Genomic DNA, 25,332 nt, shown 5'->3' with positions numbered 1-25,332 from the left:
CTATGAAAGAGCTGGATTATGAATCCCGGCCAATTGATCTGCTTCCCACTATCCAGGCACTCCATAAGGACCAGGTCCATGAAGGTAAAAATATGTCTTCTCTCTTGTCTAGGCAGAACCACTTTGTTGACAAATTCAAAGAGCATTTTGTGGGCAGGTTTCATTTCATTCTTACAAACAGCCCTGGGTTCTTGCTCCAGGTCCCTATCAACAAATTTTCTAGTGATGGCCAGTGAGGTAGGTAGATTCTCTAAACTAGGCAACTTCAACTTTTTGTAGTCATTATACCCCTCATCACGTATACCCAGAATCTCACTTAGCTCTTTTTCATCAAAGTTCTCCTTCAGACTTTTCGCTTCACTATTGATGGACCCTTTCATTTACAATCTCACAATTTGCAAAGAATTCTACAATCTCAGCCTGGCCAACCTTCCTTCCAACTGAAGGACCATATCCTTTTTATCTTGTATCTCCAATTTCTCCAGCACCAGCACCATGTCTTCCTTATCTAAATCACTGAGGAGCCTCCCCTTTAGGATAGTTCTTTTCTGGAACTTCACCATTTTGTCTTTTGCCTCATCAGTCTCCTCTTCTTCACTTTCTTCCTCTACAATTTTAACTTTTCTTGACTTCCTGGCAGACCTGGTTCTATTGGATAGGGCAGAGTCCTCTGTCGCAGTGGACCTTTTTTGGAGACTTCCTTTTAGAAGTCTTTCTCTTCTTAGCACTGGGAGTCACATCCTCCAATTCCTCTGCCTCATCCTCATCAGAAAGGAACAGGTCCATCTCCTCTATCTCAATGGCTTCACTCGTTTCACAAACCTTCTTATTCCCTTTGGCAATATCCTTCTTTTCACTCTCATCTAAGGCCTTTTGCAGGTCGACCTCATTATGCTTCCTCTGGTTCCTTGTAGTTCTTCCCCTTGTGGTAGGAGTCTATACAGGGATAGAAGAGACAGTCTTTCTCTTCTTTACACCTATTGCCTTTCCTGGAATCTTAACTCTTGAACTTTTCTTCTTCTTTGAATTGTAACTATCAAACACTTTCTTCAGTAGGTCAAGGAGGGATTCCTTCGTCGAGGGAATAGGTCCTTGAAGCATTTTTCTCAACCTAACCAGCCCATCCGCTACACTAGCATCCCCGCACCCACTGCCTCCTTCTTTTATAACATTATTTTCCTCTTCAGCACTCTCCTCACTCCACACTACCATTACTCTGGTTTTATCTATTAGACCAACAAGAGTGGGTGAAGAGGTTTCAGCCACTCTTTCTTCTCCCTTTCCCCTCACATCCTCAACACCATCACTCTCCTTTTCTTTTCCCTTTTTATTTTTACCTCCAATTTTTCCAGACTCAGATTCTACACCAGCAATTGTGCCAACCAAGACAAATCTTTTCTCAAGATTTTCAGCAGTTTCAGAAATAATTTCAAAAAATTTCAACCCTGAAGTTACCTGCTCAGTTTCAGATGAAACTAGTTCTTCCCCCTCAGTCGCAGACTTGAAGGACTCATCAGATTTTTAGGGTTCTTCTGCTTGACTGGCTATTTACTCACTCAATTTCCTGGCATGTGCTCTACTTGCCACTGTTTTTCGTGTAAGCATCTTAACATGCTTTTTCTTGGGGGTTTGGATGGTTGAGGGTGTGGGTGAAGGTTCTTTTGGTGGTGAAGAGGGGTTTTTAGTGTTCTTGGTTTTTTTTGGTAAGTTGGCCATTAGATTAGGGTAGGTAGATGAAGAAAATTGAGAGAGTTTTAGGGTTTAGAAGCTTTGGTCTTTTAGAAAATAAGAGATGAAAGAAGATGATAGGGGCAGATAAATTTAAAGAAGGGAAGGTTGAGTGTATAAAGACACTTTTTGAACTCTAGAAGTCTTATCACATTGGGAGTTCCAGTTTGAAGAGACATTGGGCTTTTCCCCAAATTTTCGATAATTATGGCGTGTGGGACTCTTGGTGAAATTGGTTAGTTTATAGCTGATTGGTTCAAAATTAGTTTGGGATAAAGTGGGACTCTTTTTAGATCATGATCCAAATGCAGTTAATTCAATTTATGCGGAGTGTAGAATACATACCTTATAAGCTCGATGAACTAGGTTCTTCACTAAAAGTTCTCTTGTGTAAGAATGATTTTTTTCAAAAAATTAAGAATAATATCATTAGACATCAGTGAGATATTTTAGCACATGACACAGGAGTATACTATTAAAAGTATGAGACTGAGCAATATCTAATCTAATTATTTACAAAATTCATAAATTATCTAACCAATCATTGAGTTAGAACCGATTTTTTTTAGGTGATCTTAATTATCCCTAATTCTAGCATTTTCCTTTCAAATTGATCTCTACTCAAAGATTTTGTGAAGATGTCAGTTATTTGCTTATCAGTAACACAAAATTCCACAATGATCAAACCCTTTTCAAAATTATCCCTCAGATAGTGATGCTTAACATCTATGTACTTAGTTCTTTTGTGATGGACCGGGTTCTTGGTCATGTTGATAGCGCTAATATTGTCACAAAAGATAGGGATACTACCTACATCAATTCCAAAGTAATATTCAGCATTGGGCCTCAAGAAGGCAGGCCCAGCAATAAAGAGATGCGGCTATAGCTGATTTTGGACTCTCCAGAAAAATGCAACAAGGCTGAGATGGGGCCTGAATTCCTTAGGAACTCAGCAAGCCCAAATGGATGTACATGACCAAAAGAAAGGATAAAATCATTAGATACATATTCCATATATTCCGCATATTCAACCATGTATGAAATATATAAATAAACGACTGGAACCAAATATATTAAAACATAAATACTCTAACACTATGGGAAATTATACTAATGTGGTGGTCATACATGGAAAATAATTTACATTGAAAATATTTCGTTGTCATTAAATAATAAACCCCTAAAGAACCAAAAGTTTTAATGAATTAAGGGTTAAGGAGGGAGTTCTACTCAAGGTCGATCCCCCCTTTGAATCCACTGACACTTCAAAGTTCCCAAGGGACTCAAGGCCCAGGGCAATGCTTGTGTCGGGGAGAGCAGCCCAACCTAGAGTTAAACTCTACTCCCAAATACCCCTAACCACTAATGACTTATTTTTCCCTATGGGTTTAAGTGCCAATGAGGCACTTTCAATATAAACTAAATGTTATTATATCCCCTACCCCAGAAGTATACTTTTCCCTCCTAACAGAATAACATAAGGGTACACAAAAATTTCTACATTTTTCTAACACCAGATGAACAATCCACATGTTAGGTATATTTGAAGGTCAGACTTTCGAGCACATATATGAGAGAAACAGAAACATTATAACATACTGTTAAAGGTCTAAACATTAGGGAAAAACACATTCAAAGGGAAGATAAAGAATACAGAGTTCAGATATGCAGCAACACAAGAAATACAAATACTCCTGCCCTGGTAAACTAATTATGAGTTGATTAGCTTAGGTCTTGCCACAAAAACATGCATAGACTGACCATACTGCCTGGATTTTTTCAGAAAAAGCATCGACAAGGATTTAAACAAACAATCATACCAAACAACTTCTTAGATATTATCAGAAGTACCAGAAACATGATCAGGGTTCTTAGTAAGATTATAGGTTATAGATTCAACATGGAGTTCCTAAAGATACTTTAATGGAATACCTTCTCAAAATAATACTAATATTAAACAAACCACTATGTTCAATCAGTAGCAATAGAGAACTTCTCACATGATTGAAAATCAGATTCAATTTCAGATTAATAATAAAAAAGAGAGGACTGAGTATAACTTCAAAACAAAAGCATGGAATCATGAAGTCATGAAGAGAAGCAGGGATACCTACAATATTCAATCAGTTATACACAGACACTTCAAGTGGGGTTGTGAACTTATACAGACAATGGAAATTTACATGTTATGGGATCAAGTAGCCATGTCATGAAGTGAAGGGAAAAAAAATGTTTAACTCAGGTGTATAGCTTATATTAGTATCTAGATATGAAGTAATCATACTCAGATTTTTAAAAATTATCACTTGACTATAACAAGAATGATTAGATCCTACTTTATGCAAGATACCTTAATGACAACTGAATGTAAGCTTTACAAAGTCAGCAGTAGCATAAAAGAGATTAAATACAAGAAAGTACTATATCAAACAAGTTTTGACTTAAACATGTAACTGAAGGCTCTATCTAAATATGAGGTAGTGTGTTTAACTTAGATTGAAGACAGCCATAACTAAGTTTGATCTATGAAAGACAGTTTGATAACAACAAAATATAGACACAAGGGTCACTGAAGCTCATAAGAATTCATCCTAACAACACTGGTTCATATAGGTATAACCATCTGTTAGACATGAACACAAGATTGTCACAATGACAACTCAGAAACTATTCCCAGAATTAACAGGCATTGATAGAGAGGAAGAGCATTTAAAAATATTTAGACTTTTTATCCTTCAGTCAAGTGGTGAGAGATTAAATTGTGAACTCAAGTTTTGTCCTAATTAGGATTATCAAACTATAATCTCAACCGCAAAAATACAGGTAAGCAATGTATAGAGATAAATATTACAATAAAGGTCATAATAGGACTATTGATAGAAAACTCAGAAGTTTAGAAAAGCATGGAAGTCATTAAGGCATGTTAAAGGGAATTAATCATGTAGACTATTTAGACTCAGAAACGAAAGTCATTTGAGGTCACATAATAGCTTGATCAACATTAATTAAAGACTTAGAAGCATGACAAGTGATCATAAGTAGACAACATCTTTTCATAAATATAAAATAACATTTCTATATTGGTTATAAGAATCACAAATGACTATAGTTCACAGAAGACAACAAGCGTATTTCATAATATTCAAATAAGATGATCAGAAGAGAAAAGTTAGAGGTATACTAACCTTTTCGACGGCAGCTGGCCAAACAAAGACTTCTCTTAGTTGCTTAAGACCCCAAAGCTTCAAGCTCGAAGCAGCGAAAGTACTCAGAAATGAGAAAAAGGGAAATCAGTAAGAAATCCTAAGTTTTGGAATCTTAGAATTGCTCTTAGATGATTGTTCTTTTCGTCTAGTTGGTGATTCGAGGTTGTGGTAGATGATTGTGTAGTTGTTTTTAGGTGAGAATATTAAAGGCCCCTTTTATAGTGCCATTAAGGCTCTAGGGTTTCAATCGGATTCAAAATCATGAGTAAAAAGTGACGAAAGATTGATGATGGTAGCAAAATCGAGTGAAATTAGAAAGAAAACAGAGGGGAAAACAGGTTCGAATTTATTTGAGCACAAGGAGATCGACCGTTGAAGCTTTGGACCAACAGTTAAAACCCTAATGTCCAGAGGTCACTGAGTTTGACCTCTGGACGTCGAATCCTGATGATGAACTCTGAGATCGACTCCATGCATGCTCCAATTTGACAGAACACGAAGGAAATTCGGAGATTTGAAGTTATATCTTTGAATCTAGGGTTAAGATTTGGGCGTTTGAATTTTGAGTGATAAGATAGGGAATAGCCGGCTGGATTCACGGATTTCAGAAGGCAAAGGGTGGTTTTAGACTTCGATCTTTGACTCATGAGAGAAAATCAGATGGTTTCCTTTTTGAGCTTAGGGTTTAGGATTAGGGGTCAAGAGTTTATGATCGAAAGAGGAAATTATCAGCGAGATTCGTGGTGTAGCAGGGATAGAAGGAATGATTTTTAGTGGTTTTAGGTGACCTTGCACAAATTTTTGCAAGGTTATGAGATTGATGGTTGATGAAGACGAGAGAAAAGGGAGAGGAAAGGGAAATGAGGCGGATGTGTCAAAGAGGAAATGATTAGGGTTTAGGGGGGGAATAGGGTCAGATGAGAGACAGAACCTGGGCCGTTGGATCTAATGATCAACGACCCTGATTATTTGGAACATTTAGGATTTTTAGGGGGGATTTTGGTGTCCGTTCGATCATCGGATTTTGGATGGTGGGGAAGAAATCTCTAGGGCGGGTGTTTGAAATTAAGAGAAAATCAGAGATTAAATGTGAACCATTGATTAGATGGACCAACAGCTCAGATGTGAGTGTGTTTGTTCTGTGAGTGGTGAGGGAGGGTGACGTGGCGCGCGATGATTAGTACAAAAGAAATGGCACGGATTGCCACAGTGAAAAGAGAGGAGTGTTTGGACTGGGTATATTTCGGACTGGGACTGAACGTTTGGGCTAGAAATAATTTAAAAGATGGCCATTTTACATTTGATTGAGAATTGCAATTGTAGCCTTTTGTCTTTTAATCCCTTTTTGAAACTAATTTAAATAAACTTAACAATTTTCAATAAATGTGATAAAATTATAATTATTATATACTACTAATTATTTTAATTAATTATTTATAAAAATACTTTGTTTTCTAAAATGCAACACTAATTTCGGAATTTTAACATAGTAGCCTAATTAAATAGAAATTAAATAGTAATTCATTAAATTAATTATAGAACCTATGTAATGTATATATAAAAGTTATTTTAATAATCTTAAAATAGTATATTTGTAATTACATAATATTAATACTATGTGATTAATTTTAAAACTTAATACTTAATTAATTTGTAAAAACTAAGTATTTGTTACTAGAAAATACTTTAAAAATATTTATTGTAAATTATTAAGTATATATATTTTAATTTAAAAGGGAGGGTCAAAATTGGCTGTCAACACCTCCACAGTCCTCACCCCAGTCTTCGCTCCATCGTACATATCCTTAATCATCCTAATGTACGCTGCTGGAACACCACTAACCTCCAGACATCTCCATAAAACCTCCCTTGAGACTTTATCGTAAGCTTTTTCTAAATCGATAAACACCATATGCAGGTCCCTCTTCCTCTCCTGATACTGCTCCACCAACCTCCTCACAAGATGAATGGCTTCTGTGTTTGAACGCCCCGGCATGAAAACGAACTGATTCTCTGAAATAGACACACTCCTCCTCACCATACTCTCCACCACCCTCTCCCACACTTTCATAGTGTGACTCAGTAGCTTGATACCCCTGTAGTTGTTACAATTTTGGATATCACCTTTGTTACTCCACCTCAATTCCTCAAGTATCTTCTTAGTCCTAAAATGACATTAAACAGTCCAGTAAGCCACTCCAAGCCTACCCGTCCCACGACCTTCCAAAATTCTACCGGGATCTCGTCTGACCCAGTCGCCCTGCCTATACTCATCTTCCGCATTACCTCCTCAACCTTCTCAACCTTAATACGCCTGCAAAACCTCAAATCATGCCGGTTCTCTAAGTTCTCCAACTCACCAAGCACAATGTTCTTGTCCCCATCCTTGTTCAAAAGTTTGTGGAAGTATGACTTCCACTTGTGCCTAATGCACGCGTCTTTAACCAATACCTTGTCATCCTCGTCTTTGAAGCACCTCATTTGGTCTAGGTCCCGAGCTTTCCTCTCTTGAACCTTGGCTAAACTGAACAATATTTTGTCACCGGCTCTGCCCCCAAGTTTCGCATATAGGCATTCAAATGTTGTGGTCTTAGCCGCCGTGAACGCTAGGTTCGCCTCTTTCTTAGCCTTCTTATAATACTCCCTACTCGTCCTCCCCTCTTCCTCGTCAGCGTTTTCCACTAATTTCATATACGCCGCTTTCTTGGCTTCTACTTTACCTTAGACCTATCCATTCCACCACAAGTCACCTCCGTGACCCCTGGAGAAACCCTTCGTGACCTCTAACACCGCTCTAGTATCTTCCCTAATGCAGTTCGTTGTCGAGGTCCACATACTATTCGTGTCCCCACAACTCCTCCAAGCCCTAATATCCAACAACTTCTCCCCAGAGCCTGAGCTTTGTCCTCAGTCAAGGCTCCCCACTTGATCATAGGTTGACCAAACACCGCTCTCTTCTTCTTCTCCCTCTTAATCTCCAAGTCCATAACCAAGAGCCTATGTTGGGCCGAAAGACACTCACTCAGAATAACCTTGCAATCAGTGCAAAGGCCTCTATCCCTCTTCCTGCAGAGTAAGTAATCAATCTGAGTCTTAGCCACCAAACTCCGGAACGTGAACAAGTGGTCCACCCTCTTATGAAAATATGAGTTAGCTATCTCCAAATCAAAGGCTCTAGCAAAATACAACAACGAAGTACAACCTTCATTCTGAACCCCAAAACCAAAATCGCCATGCACATCATCATAGCCCCTAGCCGTCTCCCCAATATGACCATTAAAATCACCTCCTATGAAAATCTTATTGGTGTGCGGAATACCATGCACCACCTCATCTAAATCCTCCCAGAGTTACCTCTTGACCTCCTTTCCCAAGTCCGCTTGCGGTGGCGTATACACTAACCATACTTAAAGTGAGCACACCAACCACTTGCATAATAGTCATCAATCTATCATTCACGCTCTTAACATCGTCCACCAGCTCCCTGAGATCCTTGTCTACTAAGATACCTACCCCGTTCTTGCCCCACCCATCTAGTCTCATGGACACACGCTATATTGATCCTCCTCTTCTGGAGAATCTTCCCTAGTTCTATAGACTTCCCTGTCAATGTCCCTATATTCAAGGACCCAACACGCAGCCTAGTGGAGCCCTTACCCCCTACTACCCTTGGCCCCCACCCCCTGCCCCACCCAAGGACATGACCTCACTTTGTCGTCACTCACACCTGCCACTCTTATCTAACGGATACTATGCTAGAACCACTACAACCTATGGCAAGATAAACTACGAAGGAAATAAAGTCTACTATATATACAAGACCGTAGTCACAGAAACGGAAATCAAAGCAAGTCCAAATGTAAAAAAACACAACTAAAGAATGGCACGTCAAATTGGAAACAAAAGTCTAAGGCAAAATAATGTAAAGACGGGCAAAAACTAGCAAAAACAATTATGAATTACCAAAGGAAAGAACGATAGAACCTGGATTAGTACCGAGGATGCCAAAAAGCTGCCGAATGTCGGTGAAGACCCGTGTTGCTGTAGCATCCAGAGCATAACTGATGTTTGTCTTAAAGTATATATATTTATATGTATATCGCCTCATGTTTTACTTTTGTTTCGTGGATTTAGGATGTAACATGTGTTGACTTATATTAATTTGAGGTATTTTTATGTGTAGGAATGATCCGGGAGCAATTGGGGGCGAAAGGTGCGAGATTAGAACCAAAACGGACGAAAAAACAAAAAAAAGGGAATTTCCAGCGCCACAGCCAGCGCCTGGTGCTACCTGTGGTGCCAGAGACAGTAAGCTTCAATTACCAGTTGGGCTGGGCGTTGGTGGCGTGAATTCTATCCAACTTTGCCCGGGACAAGGTTATTTCGGCCCTAGACCTACCCAACACGTATAAAAGCAAGACTAAGCTTATTTTTAGGGAGGAGATGACACTTTGAAGGTAGAATACACACGAGAAACATCCGAGAGCGAAGAGATCTCAGTTTTCTTCATCTTTTCTTAATATTTTAAATTATCCAACACTTATGAAATTATTTGCTATTATCATGAGTGGCTAAAATCCATAGTTCTGGGGTTGTGATTTAGCCATGAATATTGTTGTTTAACGTTGACTTAACCTTGATTACAATTCACTATTATGTGGTTTTTTCTTCAATTCTGTGATTAATTGCTTAATTGTCTGGCCAGCAGTTAGGTTCTATTTACTATCTATGCTATGCTTGGGAAAGTCATGTTTAGATTAGAGAAGAATTGCAGAGAGCATGATCTTAACTCTTAGGGGGAGCGGATTTGTGGTTAGGATAGGAATATCCCTAGTCACCGTGCTTAAATAAATATCATAATCTTAATGCGTTCTTGATAGATTGATTCCATAGGAATATAGGCGTTAATCTATTTTGAATAGGCGAGTAGTACTTCGAGAGAAGGCTACGAGAGCAATTATCGATTAATTAGCAACCATGAGTGAATTGTATGAAAGGGAGAGTTAACTAGAATACAATAGAATTGGTGAATCGATCACAACCCTAGAATATTTATCTCTACTGAATAAACAACAACTATTTTACTGCTTGATAATTTAGTTACTCCTTAGAAGTATAGTTTAGTATAACCTCATTCTTGAACTCGAATTTGGCTTGACTGAATAACAATCTTGGTGATTTTTGTGGGTAGTTGATATAAGTCTTTGTGGGTTCGACACTCGACTTATCATTTTATTACTTGTACGACCACGTATACTTGCGTGTGCGTTTGGGAGCAACAAGTTTTTGGCGTCGTTGTCGGGGACTTGAATATTGACTACTTTCTAGTTTCTACTTTCATTGTTTATTTCGTCAAGTCTGACGTTACTTGATTTTTACTCGGATCTCAGGAACTTTGATTGAATGCACAGGGTCAGAAGCCAGGAGCGACTTCAAGGCTTTGACCCCGAACCTAAGAGAATATTTCATAGGAGGTTGAGGGAAGCAAGGGACACGAATAATATTTAGGCACTTGTACAATTTCCTGTGAACATGGCAGAGGAACATATGGTTGTTCAGGAGATGGCAATGCCCAGCATTGCTAATGTTACCTCCAGCATTGTGAAGCCCAGGATGACTGGGCACTTTGAGCTGAAACAGAGCATGATCCAGCTACTTCATGCGAATGGGCAGTTTATGGGTCTTCCACACGAGGATCCACAACAGCATATCCTGAACTTATTGGAAATTAGTGATACTTATATCACTAACGGGGTCACTACAGACTATGTAAGGCTCACACTTTTTTCATTCTCTCTGTTGGGCAAAGCAAAGCGATGGCTGAAGGTAGAACCAGCTAATTCTATTACATCATGGAATGATCTGGCAAGGAAATTTCTGACAAGGTTCTTCCCTTCAGGAAAAACTGCAAAGATCAGAAGTGAGATAGTTGCCTTCAAACAGAAAGCGGGAGAGTCTTTATACTCAGCTTGGGAGAGGTTCAAGGGGCTACTCAGAGACTGTCCTCATCACAATCAGACAAACGAAGTGTTAGCTAACACTTCCATAGAAGGGCTACATCCTGAAACAAAATTTGTGGTAGATGCTGCAGCTGGAGGTCAAATGTTGGAGAAAAGCTTTGATAAGATATATGCATTACTGAACAAATTCTCCAAAAGCAATCCAGATTGGCAAGGAGAAATGGGCAGACACACGGTGCAAAAATCTGCAGGGGTTCTCGAGTTAGATGTCGTCTCGGCATTATCAACACAGATTTCTACACTCACAAACCAAGTCAATCAGATGACCATAGTTATTAACAAACAACAATCTCAACCAGTGCAACAGGTTCCATTATTTTTTGAAGTATGCGGAGAGGGTCACACGAACGACTTATGCCCAGTTAATCCAGAGTCTGTCTGCTTTGTGGGTATTGCAAATAGGGGCCAAAAAAACCAATATGGGAACACTTACAATCCCAATTGGAGGAACCACCCAGACTTCTCTTCGAGTGGAAATCAAGGTGCTCAAAATCAATACCGACCACAAGCACCTCAACAACAATATAGACCACCTCAGGCTGAACAACCGGCAAACTCAACAAGTCACCTTGAGAAAATGATGAAGAAATTGATGGCTGATCAGCAAGCCCAAGCCACAACAATGAGAAATTTAGAGCTCCAAGTGGGATAACTTGCCAGTGCCCAAAATACTAGACTAGTTGGAGCTCTTCCAAGTAACACTGAAGCTAATCCTAAGGTATCCATTAATGCCGTTTCATTGAGGAATGGGAGACAATTAGAAGAAGTCCAGTCGAAAAAGAGAAAACAGGTGAGTTTTAATGAGAGGCCAGCCACTATAGAGTCAGAATCAGAAAAAGCAAAGGAATCTGAGAAGCCAACTGAAGAGGCGGTGGCTAAGCAACCTCCACCATTGGTTGTGAGGCAACTACCTCCTTTCCCTCAAAGATTGCAGAAAGTGAAGGATAATGCCGCATATAAGAAGTTTCTTGATATTTTGAAGCTGGTGCAAATTAATATTCCTTTGGTATACATCTTGCAAGAAGTGCCCAAATATGCAAAATGCATCAAGGACATAGTGGCAAATAAAAGGAGGTAGACCGAGTTCGAGACTGTGGCACTCACTGTGGAATGTAGCTCAAGAATTCAAAGCAAGCAACCTCAAAAATTGAAGGATCCGGGTAGTTTCACTATCTAAATCTAGATTGGTAAGCATACAATCGGGCGAGCCTTATGTGATCTTGGAGCGAGCATTAATTTGATGCCGCTATCTGTGTTTAGACAGTTGGGGTTGGGTGAGCGACGCCCAATAACGGTCATCTTGCAGTTGGTTGATCGCTCCCTTGCTCATCCTGAAGGAGTGATTGAAGATGTGTTAGTTCAAGTGGGTAAGCCCAGTTCAATGTGTGCCCAAAAAGGGGGGATGACTGTAACTGAGAATGAGAAAAATGAGCTAATTCCTACTCGCACTGTGATGGGGTGGAGAGTCTGCATTGATTATAGAAGGCTCAACAAAGCAACCCGCAAGGACCACTTTCCACTTCCATTCATTGACCAAATGTTGGACAGATAAGCGGGGCATGAATATTATTGCTTCCTTGATGGTTATTCGGGATATAATCAGATTGTCATATGCCTAGAGGATCAGGAGAAGACCACTTTTACTTGTCCTTATGGCACTTTCGCCTTCAAGTGAATGTTGTTTGGTCTTTGTAATGCACCAGCTACTTTCCAGAGATGCATGATGGCTATTTTCACCGATATGGTGGAAAATTTTTTTGAAGTTTTTATTGATGATTTTTCAGTCTTTGGGTCTTCTTATGATGATTGTTTGAAGAATTTGAGCAAGGTGTTAGCCCGGTGTGAAGAAACAAATCTGGTATTGAATTGGGAGAAGTGTCACTTTATGGTGCAGGAAGGCATCGTTTTGGGTCACAGAATGTCTAGGAGTGGCATTGAAGTTGATAAGGCAACGGTGGAGGTGGTTGAAAAATAACCTCCACCTATTTCTGTGAAAGGTGTCTGGAGTTTCTTGGGGCACGCGGGATTCTATCAGCGCTTTATTAAAGATTTTTCTAAAATTGCTACTTCTTTGTGCAAGTTGCTTGAAAAAGATGTAACTTTCAATTTTGATGATGCCTGCCTTAAAGCATTTAAAGAACTCAAAAAGAAGTTGGTGCCTGCTCCCATTATTGTGGCACCAGATTGGTCCTTACCATTTGAACTTATGTGTGATGCGAGTGACCATGCTGTTGGGGCAGTGCTAGGCCAGAGGAAAGACAAGGTGTTTTATTCCATCTACTATGCGAGTAAGACTCTTGATGATTCACAGCTGAATTACACTACCACTGAAAAGGAGGTGTTAGCCGTTGTGTGGGCCTTTGAGAAATTTCGGGCATACTTGGTGGGAACAAAAGTCATAGTTCATACCGATCATGCAGCAATCAGGTATTTATTTATAAAAAAAAAAAGAATCCAAGGCTAGATTGATGCGCTGGGTTTTGTTGTTGAAGGAATTTGATATAGAAATACGAGATCGAAAAGGCACAGAGAACCAAGTAGCTGACCATCTATCAAGGATGCAAAATCACGACCACGTGGAGGAGGGTGGACAAATTAAAGAAGTATTTCCTGATGAGCAACTTTTTGCTATAACCCAAGACCCTCCCCCATGGTACGCAGACTATGTCAATTATCTAGTGAGTGGGGTATTGCCTCCTGAAATTGAGTCTGAAGCTAGAAAGAGGTTTCTACATGATGTGAACTTCTACTATTGGGATGAGCCATATTTGTACAAGCAATGTGCTGATCAGTTGATGAGGAGATGCATTCCAGAAAATGAGGCAGAATTAGTATTGTATGATTGTCATGCATCACCTTACGGGGGCCATCATGGAGGAGATAGAACAGCTGCAAAGGTATTACAATCTGGTTTCTTTTGGCCAACTTTATTCAAGGATGCCCATGCATTTGTTAAGAAGTGTGACCAAATTCAGAGAACAGGAACAATCACTATGAGGCATGAGATGCCTTTGAATAGCATCCTGGATGTTGAGATTTTTGATGTATGGGGGATAGATTTTATGGGACCATTCCCATTGTCCAGAGGAAAAAAATACATTTTGCTAGCTGTTGACAACGTGTCAAAATGGGTAGAGGCGATCGCATTGCCAACAAATGATGCCATGGTGGTAGCTGCATTTGTGAAAAAGAATATATTTTTGAGGTTTGGGACTCCACGTGTATTGATAAGTGATGAAGGGATGCATTTTTGCAATCGATTGTTGAATAACCTTCTAGCTAAATATGGGATCCGCCATAGAATTGTGACGGTGTATCATTCTCAAACGAGTGGACAAGATGAGGTGTCGAACAGAGAAATAAAGTAAATTTTAGAGAAGACGGTGAGTGTGAATAGGAAGGATTGGGCTGCAAAGTTAGATGATGCCTTGTGGGCATATAGAATTGCATACAAAATGCCAATTGGAGCGTCACCGTATAAGCGTGTTTATGGAAAGGCATGTCACTTGCCTGTTGAACTTGAACACAAAGCATACTGGGCCATTAAAAAGTTGAATATGGACCTTGACGCCGCGGGTGAGAAAAGACTCCTGCAGTTGAATGAATTAGATGAGTTCAGGCTGCACTCTTATGAAAACGCTAAGCTATATAAAGAAAAGACTAAAAGATGGCATGACAAGTGTATCAATCCACGTCACTTCGAGCCAGGCCAACAGGTATTATTGTTCAATTCTAGACTAAGGCCATTTTCCTGGGAAGTTAAAATCGAGATGGTCAGGCCCTTTTGAGGTGGTGAGAGTCACTCCTTATGGTGCAATTGAGTTGCGAGCTTTAAATGGTGAAAGCAAATTTATGGTGAATGGACAAAGAGTCAAGCATTATTGGGAAGGAACAATTGATTGTGAGAAGACCAAAGTTGTACTCGCTGACAAGTAAGCGAGGCCCTGCGTCGTGTCGCGATGTTAAATCAGGCGTTTGTTGGGAGGCAACCCAATTTTTATTGCTTTCATAGTTTAGCTTCTTAAATTTTTTAGTTAGAGTAGAGTAGAGTTGCATTTTCTTTGTAGGCATAGAAATTATAAGTAGAACGGTGTAGGACATGTAAATTGGGTATATAAAAGGCTCGAGGGATCGGGATGTTATAAAAAAAATAATTATCGAAAACAGTGCCCAGGCCAGCGCTAGGCGCTGCTTGGGGTGCTACAGGCATAATGCGCGAGACCCCCCAGCGCCAGGTATAGCGCTGAGCGCTGAGCTGGGGGGTGTCCAGGTATTGTTTTTTATTATTTTCGTTTTTGTTTACTAAATAACGCATACCCATAAAACCCAACCCATATACCCATCTACACTAACATTATAACCCATCTTATTACCCATACCCAACTCAACTTAAACCATAACCCAATTAAACTCAAAATACCCCAAGTTGAAACATCAGAAAATACACTCCTCTCTCTCTCTCTTTCTGCCGCTAACTCCTTCTTCTTTTTCTCTAAATATTTCTCAAGTTTTCTCTTTCTCTCATCCTAAACTCTACAGGTATGTTCTTCTTCTTCTTCTTCTTCTTGTGTTCTAATTGGTAGATAATAATGTACATCACATCCCCCCAAGTGCCCTAATCCTCAAAATTTCCCCTTTGTAGTTTTATTTTTGATGAATATTTATGGTGGGTGGTCCACATTGGTCGAAAATTATTTGGTTATTGTGTATACGGAGTAGTAAACTAGAATTTTCTCTACTTCATTAAAATTTGGGAGGGCCACCATGTTCCAAAATTGTTGAACTAGAATGCACACACTTTATGAACACAAGGTGTTTGTTAAAATGTTTGGATGAAGATTTTAGTGTACCGGTGAAGTCTGAGTAACCGAGTATATTTGTGTATGAATTTGGGCTAAGTGTGGGGTGTGGGGGGATGACTTTACATGCTAGGGAGCTTGGCTTCGATGCAAACATGTTCCTAAACCATCTATCTTGTATAATGTATGTCGTATAATATTGTAAATTTAGCTAATTTAATGTAGTGTAGTAGTTGTAGAAAGGTGAGTAACATATGCCTCTTGCTTGCCTTATGGTGAATTCACTAAGCCATGATCACTCCCTTGTGTGTGGCATTGATTAGTGACTTTTAACTATTGTACGGCATGGGTAAGTCTTAAGTACCCATATCTTTGGAGTGCAACACTTGAGCATTTTAGATCAAAGTTGTGAAGTATTATACATTGTGCCTTCGATTTTAAGTGTGGGGTCATTCGTGACTTGTGCGACAACCTTAGGCATATTTCTTGATGAGTTCTCACATTCATGCTTATTTGTGTTGCAGGATATTATGGCTCGTGATAGTTCTAGCAAAGGCAAGGGAATAGGCAAGTCCTCCACCACTGCCCCCGCGGCCAAAAAGCAAGTAAGGAGAAGGATCCTCGAGATAAGCAAAAGGGAAACAGGTGGCTGAGGCATCATAGCAGGCTCCATTACCACCAAGGCCTCGATTGAAACTAGTATCTGATATAGCTATTGCATGGCACGGGGATTTTGTGCCATATGGGCGGTGTGTCTCCGAGATGGGGATAAATGTCAAAGATTTGGAATGAAACTTCCCGGATGTCCTTGGCCGATTACGCGCATTAAATATGGACAAACTCCTAGAATGCCCTGGGCATACAAATTTGAGCATGGTTAGGGAATTGTACGCCAAATGGGAATACAAATTGTCTATGCCATATGTACGTGGGAAGGACATGCCATTGGATAGGAAGGCCTTATGTAAGTTTTTAGGGGTTGAGAATGCTGACCCGAGGAGGCTCCAGAAATTTGTCAGAAGCCCAAAATACACATTAATACATCACATTCATTGTGGCGTGGATTCAAATGCCAAGTGGACTAGGGAGCAAGGCGAGATTCACAATCACATGGTTCGCTCTGATTTTAACAAGACTGCCAAAGTGTGGCAGAATTTTGTGCAAACCAGACTCATACCAGTGAAGCACAACAGTGACTGCACTCGAGCTAGAGTGTGTGTCATATTCTTTTTGAATACTGGAAACCCCATTAATTTGGGTGAGATTATGCTCGGTAAGATGCCCTGCATGAGATTTGGGCGGCAGATTAAGAGGTTCTTCTTCGGCAACTTACTCACACAATATATGCTCTCCCGAGAGGTGCCGGAGTATCCAGGATATGATGAGGTGGTGGAGGCTCCTACAGGGTTATTGGACATCACATCATTGTTGGAGACATCATCTAAGCTCACTCAGGAAGCAAGGAACGAACGAGACGAGAAATTCAACAGGTACCTCTATAACTCTTTGAATTTACTCATGAGCAGGGCTGGTATCACAGACAAGGAGCATATGCACTTATGCAATAACTTGTCAAGTTCATCCAAGGAGATGTTGGGGATTGCACCTGGCAGACCCATTCACTCGTCGGAGGACGTAAACACTGTCAAGGGCTCAGACACAGAGGACAAGGTTGGTGATTGTGTTACGGAGCCCATGGCTTTGGTGCCTCTAGGACCTGATGATGATGTGCCTGGAGCTGCTGATGGAGGGCACGCTGAGGAGGAGGACTCCGACTGACAGGGTGTTTTCTTTTCACCCTACTCTATTTTACATTTTATATGCATCGGGGACTATGCATAGACCAAGTGTGGGGTGGGAGGAATACTACCTGTGATGTTTGTATATCTTGTAACAATTTGTTTTAATTCGTTTCTTTTATTAGTTTTACTTAGTCTAGTTTTAGTTTAGTTTGTTTTAGAAAGAAAAAAAATACAAAAAAGAAAACAATTTAGAAAAAACTTGAACTTTTCCCGACGATGGATCTTTAGGATAATTTTCTTGAGGGATAGAGTCCGATTAAAAACACCAAAAAGATATTTTTTTTAGGATAGTTAGGTAGTATCCCTTAGTTTTTCTTTGGGCGCCGGTTCTTTTCCAAGGGTGTATATCGAACTGGGTACTTTTTTTTTAGGAGTAGTATAGAAGAAACTGAGTTGCTCGGAGCTACCTAGTGACATGTTTGATGCTGGCACATTAGGCTATGACATACATTCTATCTTGCCGTGTATTTGGTTTGAATTGTGACGTCTAAGTAAAGTAAATAGCCTATTTTGTGATGCCTTTTCTCAGTTGTTTGACTTGTATGCCACATAGTGCAATATTGCTTAATATTTCTCAATTATGTGTGCTTGCTTGACTTGAGAGTTGAACAAAACTATCGTGATTGAGTCATATGCAATGTGTGTGTGAGGATTTGTGATCTTCGGTGCTATCCTGTGTAGTCTAGAACTTGCCCTGTGTGTTAATCAAAGCGAAATTGTAAGTTGTGCTAATCTAGGAGATGACGTAGGCATTTTCTTGCTTGATCAAAGATGTGCTTGTCACATAAAAATAAAATTTTTCATTGCGAGCCCCGTTGAGCCTATAGACCTTTTCTTTGTCACCCACATTACAAGTCGTACCCCTATTTTGTTCTTAAATTGAGATTGTTGAACCTTTACCTCCTAAGGCACGGGGAGGAGCTTTTGAGTGGAACTATGGAAGGGCCCTTTGGTGCACAAAAATTGGTATCAAAAGTCACTAGTCGATGAACTTTAATGTATAGAGTGTGTACAACAACAACAACAACAACAACAACAACCCAGTATAATCCCACAAGTGGGGTCTAGGGAAGGTAGAGTATACGCAGACCTTACCCCTATCCCAAGAGGGGTAGAGAGGCTATTTCCGAAAGACCCTCGGCTCGAGAAGAAGAAAAATAAACAATAGACAATAGGTCAGTGACAACAATAGAAGATGAAAAATATTAACAGCATCATAAGAAGTAGAAAAAAAGATGTAAAAGCAATAACTATAAACAACAATACTACCATAGAAAATAGTGAGGAAACTACATAAACCACTAACAACCCACAGCAAAACAACAACAGGCCAGCCCCCCTCCTCCGGAACAACCCTAACCTACAACCCTAATGCTCGACCTCCACCCCTTCTTATCCAGAGCCATGTCCTCGGAGATCTGAAGTCGCGCCATGTCTTGTCTGATCACCTCATCCCAATACTTCTTAGGCCGTCCTCTACCTCTCCTCGTACCTGCCAATGCTAATGTCTCACACCTCCTAACTGGGGTATCTATGCTTCTCCTCCGCACATGCCCGAACCATCTAAGCCTCGCTTCTCGCATCTTGTCGTCCATGAGAGCCACGCCCACCTTCTCTCGAATATCTACATTCCTAATCTTATCCAGCCTAGTGTTCCTGCATATCCATCTCAACATCCTCATTTCTGCCACTTTCATCTTCTAGGTATGGAAATTCTTGGTTGCCCAACACTCAGCCCCATACACTAGTATGGAGTGCGTGTAGAGAAAAAAAAAAGAAAAAGAGAGAGAAAGAAAAAAGAAAAATTGCAAGAAAAGAAAAAAATGATAGTTAAAGTACGAAGAAAAATATACACCTCCAATTCTTATTAATTTGTGCTAGTAGGAGTATAGAAGTTCTTAATGAAAGTAAGGGCTATGTTGCATATAGTTTGTGGCAAGTGATTTGATTGAGGAGAATATGTGTTTGAATTGTGAGTGTAGTGTATTAAAGTGCTTAGGAGGGTTAGTCATTATTTCTAAATGTATCATACCCGTCCCTTAGCCTACATTATAACCTTAAAGTCCTAATTGATCCTAGATTTGGCTAGCTTAAATTAGTAGAGATGTACACTACGGGCAAGCTTATGGTACGAAAACGGGATGCATATGAATTCTTTGTGAGAGTGAGAGAATTTTGTTCAATTATGTGATGTCCTTAATTTATATTCAAAAGCATATTTGAATGTGTGGTCTAGTCTATATTCACTCTTTTGTTTGTTGGTGAGGGCACATGATCTCATGAATGATTGGTAATGTTGTAAACTTTCTTGTTGGGTGAGTACACGAGTTGAGGGTGCTTAGTGGTTACAAGTCGGCTTTTGAGGTTGGGTGGTTACAAATAGGTTGTTGGAATTGATTGAATTGAAATGTTATACTTAGGCATGCTTAAACAGGAAGAATGTGAAATTTTGTATGTTCATGCTTGTGTGTCGGTATTGATCATAGTCAAGGGTAGAGTGTATGGTTAAAAGTTAAAGTGCTCCTCTATAGTTGAGACTTGTACGTAGTTGGGGGCTTATTTGATAGTCCCGTTAATCGAGGACGAGCAAGAGTCTAAGTGTGGGGTGTTGATGTTTGGCTTAAAGTATATATATTTATATGTATATCGCCTCATGTTTTACTTTTGTTTCATGGATTTAGGATGTAAAATGTGTTGATTTATATTAATTTGAGGTATTTTTATGTGTAGGAATGATCCGGGAGCAACTGGGGGCGAAAGGTGCGAGATTAGAGCCAAAACCGACAAAAAAACAAAAAAAAAGGGAATTTCCAGCGCCTGGCGCTACCTGTGGCGCCAGAGACAGTAAGCTTCAATTACCAGCGCCAGGGACAGCGCCTAGCACTGGGCTAGGTGCTGGTGGCGTGACTTCTATCCAACTTTTCCCGGGACAATGTTATTTTGGCCCTAGACCTACCCAACACGTATAAAAGCAAGAAGACTAAGCTTATTTTTAGGGAGGAGACGGCACTTTGAAAGGAGAATACACACGAGAAACATCCGGGAGCGAAGAGATCTCAGTTTTCTTCATCTTTTCTTAGTATTTTCAATTATCCAACACTTATGAAATTGTTTACTATTATCATGAGTGGCTAAAACCCATAGTTCCGGGGCTGTGATTTAGCCATGAATATTGTTGCTTAATATTGATTTAATCTTAAGTATAATTCACCAATATATGGTTATTTCTTCAATTCTGTGATTAATTGCTTAATTGTCTGGCCAGCAATTAGGTTCTATTTACTATCTATGTTATGCTTGGGAAAGCCATGTTTAGATTAGAGAAGAATTGAAGAGAGCATGATCTTAACCCTTAGGGGGAGCGGATTTGTGGTTAGGATAGGAATATACCTAGTCACCGTGCTTAATTAAATATCGTAATCTTAATGCATTCTTGATAGATTGATTCCATAGGAATATAGGCGTTAATCTATTTTGAATAGGCGAGTAGTACTTCGGGAGAAGGCTATGAGAGCAATTATCGATTAATTAGCAACTGTGAGTGAATTGTATGAAATGGGGAGTTAACTAGAACACAATAGGATTGGTAAATCGATCACAACCCTGAAATATTTATCTCTACTGAATACACAACAACCATTTTACTGCTTGATAGTTTAGTTACTCCTTATAAGTATAGTTTAGTATAACCACATTCTTGAACTCGAATTTGGCTTGACTGAATAACAATCTTGATGATTTTAATGGGTAGTTGATACAAGTTTCTGTGGGTTCGACACTCGACTTATCATTTTATTACTTGTACGACCAAGTATACTTGCGTGTGCGTTTGAGAGCAACAATAACCTCAACTTGAGAAAATGTTTTCAAGTTAAGTTGAATGTTTGCTCAAAACTAGTGAAACAACATAAAATTTGAAGATTATTTGATTTAATTTTGTCGTGATGGATTCTTATTCAATTATTATATTATTTCCTAAGGTTTAGTTTGTGATCAATTTTGGAAGTGTTGGTGCCTGGTTTTATATTTCTTCCCCGTACTGATGCGAGAAGAACTCTATTATGTCTATTTTACGAGGAAGGAATTATTTGGTGTCCTAGTGATCCCATATTTTACCTTCAATTTTGAAGGATTTCTACAATCTTTACACAAATAGTCTGTCAGATTTACTAATTAGTTTTTCTTCAGGTATACATAAATTATACACATATTATACATGAATTATATATATATTATACATAATTTAGTGATTGGTGTAACGACCCGGCCGGACGTTTTGAGAGAACTAGCCCCAAACCCCTAATTACTGCACCCTCTATTTTATTTTTGGGTTTTGTGACTTGCCGGGGGGATTTGTTTTTGGTTTCGGAGTGAAATGGGACACATAGTCCCTGAAAGGGGAGTTTAAGTCGTAGGAATTGACAGTAGGTTGAATTGTGTGAAGATGACTCCGGAATGGAGTTTAGACGGTTTTAATAGCTCCATAGGGTGATTTTGTTCTTAGGAGCGTGTTCGGATGTCGAATTGGAGGTCCGTAGGTCATTTTAGCATCAATTGGCAAAAGTTGGAAAATTGGATGATTTTTGGAAAGTTTGACTGGGCTGGACTTTTTGATATCTGGGTCGAATTCCGATTTCAGAAGTTGGAATAGGTTCGTAATGTCAATTATGATTTGTGTGCAAAATTTGAGGTCAATCGGACTTGATTTGATAGGTTTTGGCGTCTGATGTAGAAGTTTGAAGTTTTAAAGTTCATTAGGCTTGAATTGATGTGCAATTCATGTTTTTAGCGTTTTTAGATGTGATCTAAAGGCTCGACTAAGTCTGTATGATGTTTTAAGACTTGTTGGTATGTTTGGTCGAGGTCCCGGGGGCCTCAGATGGATTCCGGATGGTTAGCAGATCAAATTTGGACTTGTGTGAATGGCTGAAGGTACCAGCTCTCGTGTAATCGCACCTGCGCAAGATTGACCGTAGGTGCGAGCCCGTAAAAGAGGGCATTTGGGTGCAGAAGCGGGTTGGACCAGTGTGGGCAGAAGTCGCAGATGCGAGAAAAATTTCGCTTCTCCGAGATCGCAGATGCAGACAAGGAGGTCGCAGGTGCACTGGAGCCGCAGAAGCAGACTGCTTCTCGCAGAAGCGAGTCTGCAGGAGCGGATAGGAGATCGCAGAAGCGGAGGCAAGGCAGCCTGGGCAAAACCGCAGAAGCGGTGCATTTTCCGCAAAAGCGGGATCGCAAATCCGGTCAAGTGATCCGCATAAGCAAAAACACTGGGCAGACTCTATTAATTCAAGGGTTCGGGATTTTTATCATTGTTGGACATTTTGAGCTCGGGTTTGGCGATTGTTGAGACCATTTTTGAGGGATTTATTGAGGTAAGTCTCTTGTGCTTATTTTTTATCAATCATCTTGTTTCCCCGTTGATTTTCCCACCTAGATTGTGTGTGTTTAAGGTGGAATTTGGGAGTTTGAGGCTAGGGATTTGGAGAGTTTAATTTGGGAATCTGAGTGGTGACTTGGTGTCCGATTTTGGTAGTTTTGGTATGGGTGAACTCGATATCGAATGGGTGTTCCTATTTTGTGACTTTTACCCAATTCCGAAATGTGGGCCCGCGTCGACCTTTTGGGGCTATTTTTCGATTCTTTGCTTAAGTCGTAGTTTCATTATTTAAATTAGTTTATTGTAGTAGTATTCATGATATGTAATTGCTCTTGGCAAGATTTGGGCCATTCGGAGTCGTAAAATCGAGGGAAAGGCATCCTTATTGATTGATTGAGCAAGATTTGAGGTAAGTGGCTTGTCTAACTTTGTGTGGGGAAAATCCCCTTAGGATTTGGTATTGTTGTAATAATTTGTGATATGTGAGCGCCATGTACGCGAGGTGACGAGTTCGTACGCGGGCTAATTGTGGAAATTTAGGTTCTTACTGAGTTGTCTTCTTTTAAATTCCTTAACTGAGTTGCCTTAGCATATGTAGTGATCATGATTAGCCTAGTATCGCATGTCTATGTGCCTTAACTCTTACTTGTAATTTGTGCAAAATACTTAGTTAAATTACCTGCTTCCCTTGATTTGGATTAAATCTTTAAAAGTAAGATTTCTTGCTGTAAATTGGTTGTTCTTTCGATTATCTGCTGCATATTTACTTTGGGACTACGAGGCAGTTTCTCGAGAGATCCCCCTGTACTACATATTTATTTTGGGACTACGAGGCAGTTCCTCGAGAGATCCCCCAGTACTGCATATTTACTTTGGGACTACGAAGCGGTTCCTCAGGAGATCCCCCTGTACTGCATATTTACTTTGGGACTACGAGGCGATTCCTCGGGAGATCCCCTTGTCTTGCATATTTACATTTGGGACTACGAGGCGGTACCTCTGGAGCACCCCTGTTGTTTACCTCTGTTTTGTTGTGCTATTATTTTCTGAAGTTTCTCCTTATTTATATTCTCAGTCATTTCAAATATTATTATATCTTCTGCCTTACTTTTCTTTTAAACCAGTAGGGCCCTGACCTGACCTCGTCACTACTCTACCGAGGTTAGGCTTGGCACTTATTGGGTACCGTTGTGGCGTACTCATACTACACTCTGCACATTTTTTTGTGTAGATCCAGGTTCTTCCTACCAGGCTAGATACTAGTGAGCTGGACTGTACGTGGAGACTTTAAGGTATATCTGCCAGCGTCCGCAGACCTTGGAGTCCCCCCTATCCTTATTATTATGTTTCTCTTATTCTCTTTAGACTTGATGTATAGAGACACTTAGTATTTTCTCTTAGAAGCTTGTGACTTATTTTCACCAGGTTTTGAGAGTTGTAATTATTGATTTGCAGTTTTATATTTATTTCATGTGTTGAGAATTGGGCTTTAGGTTTATACTATCATATTCCGCAAATTGTTAGGCTTACCTAGTCTTATAGACTAGGTGCCATCACGACATACTACGGAGGGTGAATTGGGGTCGTGACAAATTGGTTTCAGAGCACTAGGTTCATAGGTGTTATGAGTCACAAGCAAGTTTAGTAGAGTCTCGCGGATCGGTATAGAGATGTATGTACTTATCTTCGGGAGGCTATGGAACTGTTAGGAAAAGCTTCACTTCTTTGATTCCTTAATGTGCGAGATTTGACTTCGGATTCTAAAATCCTGTCTTTCTATTCTCTCACAGATGGTGAGGACACGTACAGCTGGATCAGATGACCAGACACCTGCGCCCCATACTAGAGTCGCGAGAGGTTGGGGCTAGGGTAGAGGCCAAGGACGTCTACGTGGTGCAGCCAGAACACCCGCATGAGCTGCTACAGAGGAGCCACCAGTAGCTCCAGTTGGAGGACAGTCACCTGAGACGACTGTTACTGCACCAGCCGTCCATGAGACTCTAGCCCAGCTTCTAAGCATGTTTAGCACCTTGGCTCAAGCAGGATTGATACCACTTGCTCCTGCCACATCTCAGGCCGGGGAGGAGCCCAGACCCCCGTCGCCGGTACCCCAGAGCAGCGGGTTCAGGTAGACCAGGATCCAAAGATCATACCGATGCATTAGTAGCTTCAGTTCAGCCCGAGGTTAGGGTAGTAGCTTCTGAGGCGGAGCAGCTCAGGCTCGAGAGGTACAAGAAGTTCAACCCTCTTACTTTCAGTGGCTTGGCGTTAGAGGATGCCCAGGGTTTTATTGAGGAGTACCACCGTATCCTTCGTACTATGGGTGTTGCAAAGACTAGTGGGGTTTCTTTCACTACGTTCTAGCTTATAGGAGCGGCCTATCAGTGCTGGCACGCA

At 40.2% G+C, this 25,332-nt stretch overlaps 1 protein-coding gene and 1 non-coding gene across 2 annotated transcripts; both read right to left on the bottom strand.

Moving 5' to 3' along the window:
* Positions 1–7,717: 7,717 nt before the first annotated feature.
* Positions 7,718–8,477, bottom strand: LOC107784533 (uncharacterized). Its single transcript, XM_075251029.1, has 2 exons — positions 8,289–8,477; positions 7,718–8,143 (listed from the first exon to the last, which is right to left on the bottom strand). Exons 1-2 carry the CDS (start codon positions 8,475–8,477, stop codon positions 7,718–7,720), a joined length of 615 nt encoding a protein of 204 aa, XP_075107130.1.
* Positions 8,478–10,844: 2,367 nt separating this feature from the next.
* Positions 10,845–10,949, bottom strand: LOC142180565 (small nucleolar RNA R71). The gene has a single exon (XR_012709182.1). It is a non-coding gene; the product is annotated as a small nucleolar RNA R71 (small nucleolar RNA).
* Between the last annotated feature and the right edge of the window lie 14,383 nt (positions 10,950–25,332).

The sequence above is a fragment of the Nicotiana tabacum genome, chromosome 4 (genome assembly GCF_000715075.1).
Source record: "Nicotiana tabacum cultivar K326 chromosome 4, ASM71507v2, whole genome shotgun sequence".
In the NCBI taxonomy this organism is placed as follows: domain Eukaryota; kingdom Viridiplantae; phylum Streptophyta; class Magnoliopsida; order Solanales; family Solanaceae; genus Nicotiana; species Nicotiana tabacum.
This window is presented reverse-complemented; position numbering and strand designations above follow the sequence as displayed.

Excerpts from the sequence above, each read along its gene's own strand:
- LOC107784533 (XM_075251029.1), bottom strand. The coding sequence starts at position 8,477 with ATGAGACTAGATGGGTGGGGCAAGAACGGGGTAGGTATCTTAGTAGAC. Across the intron at positions 8,144-8,288 it reads TTGGGAAAGGAGGTCAAGAG|AATGAAGGTTGTACTTCGTT; the intron begins GTAACTCTGGGA and ends TTTGGGGTTCAG.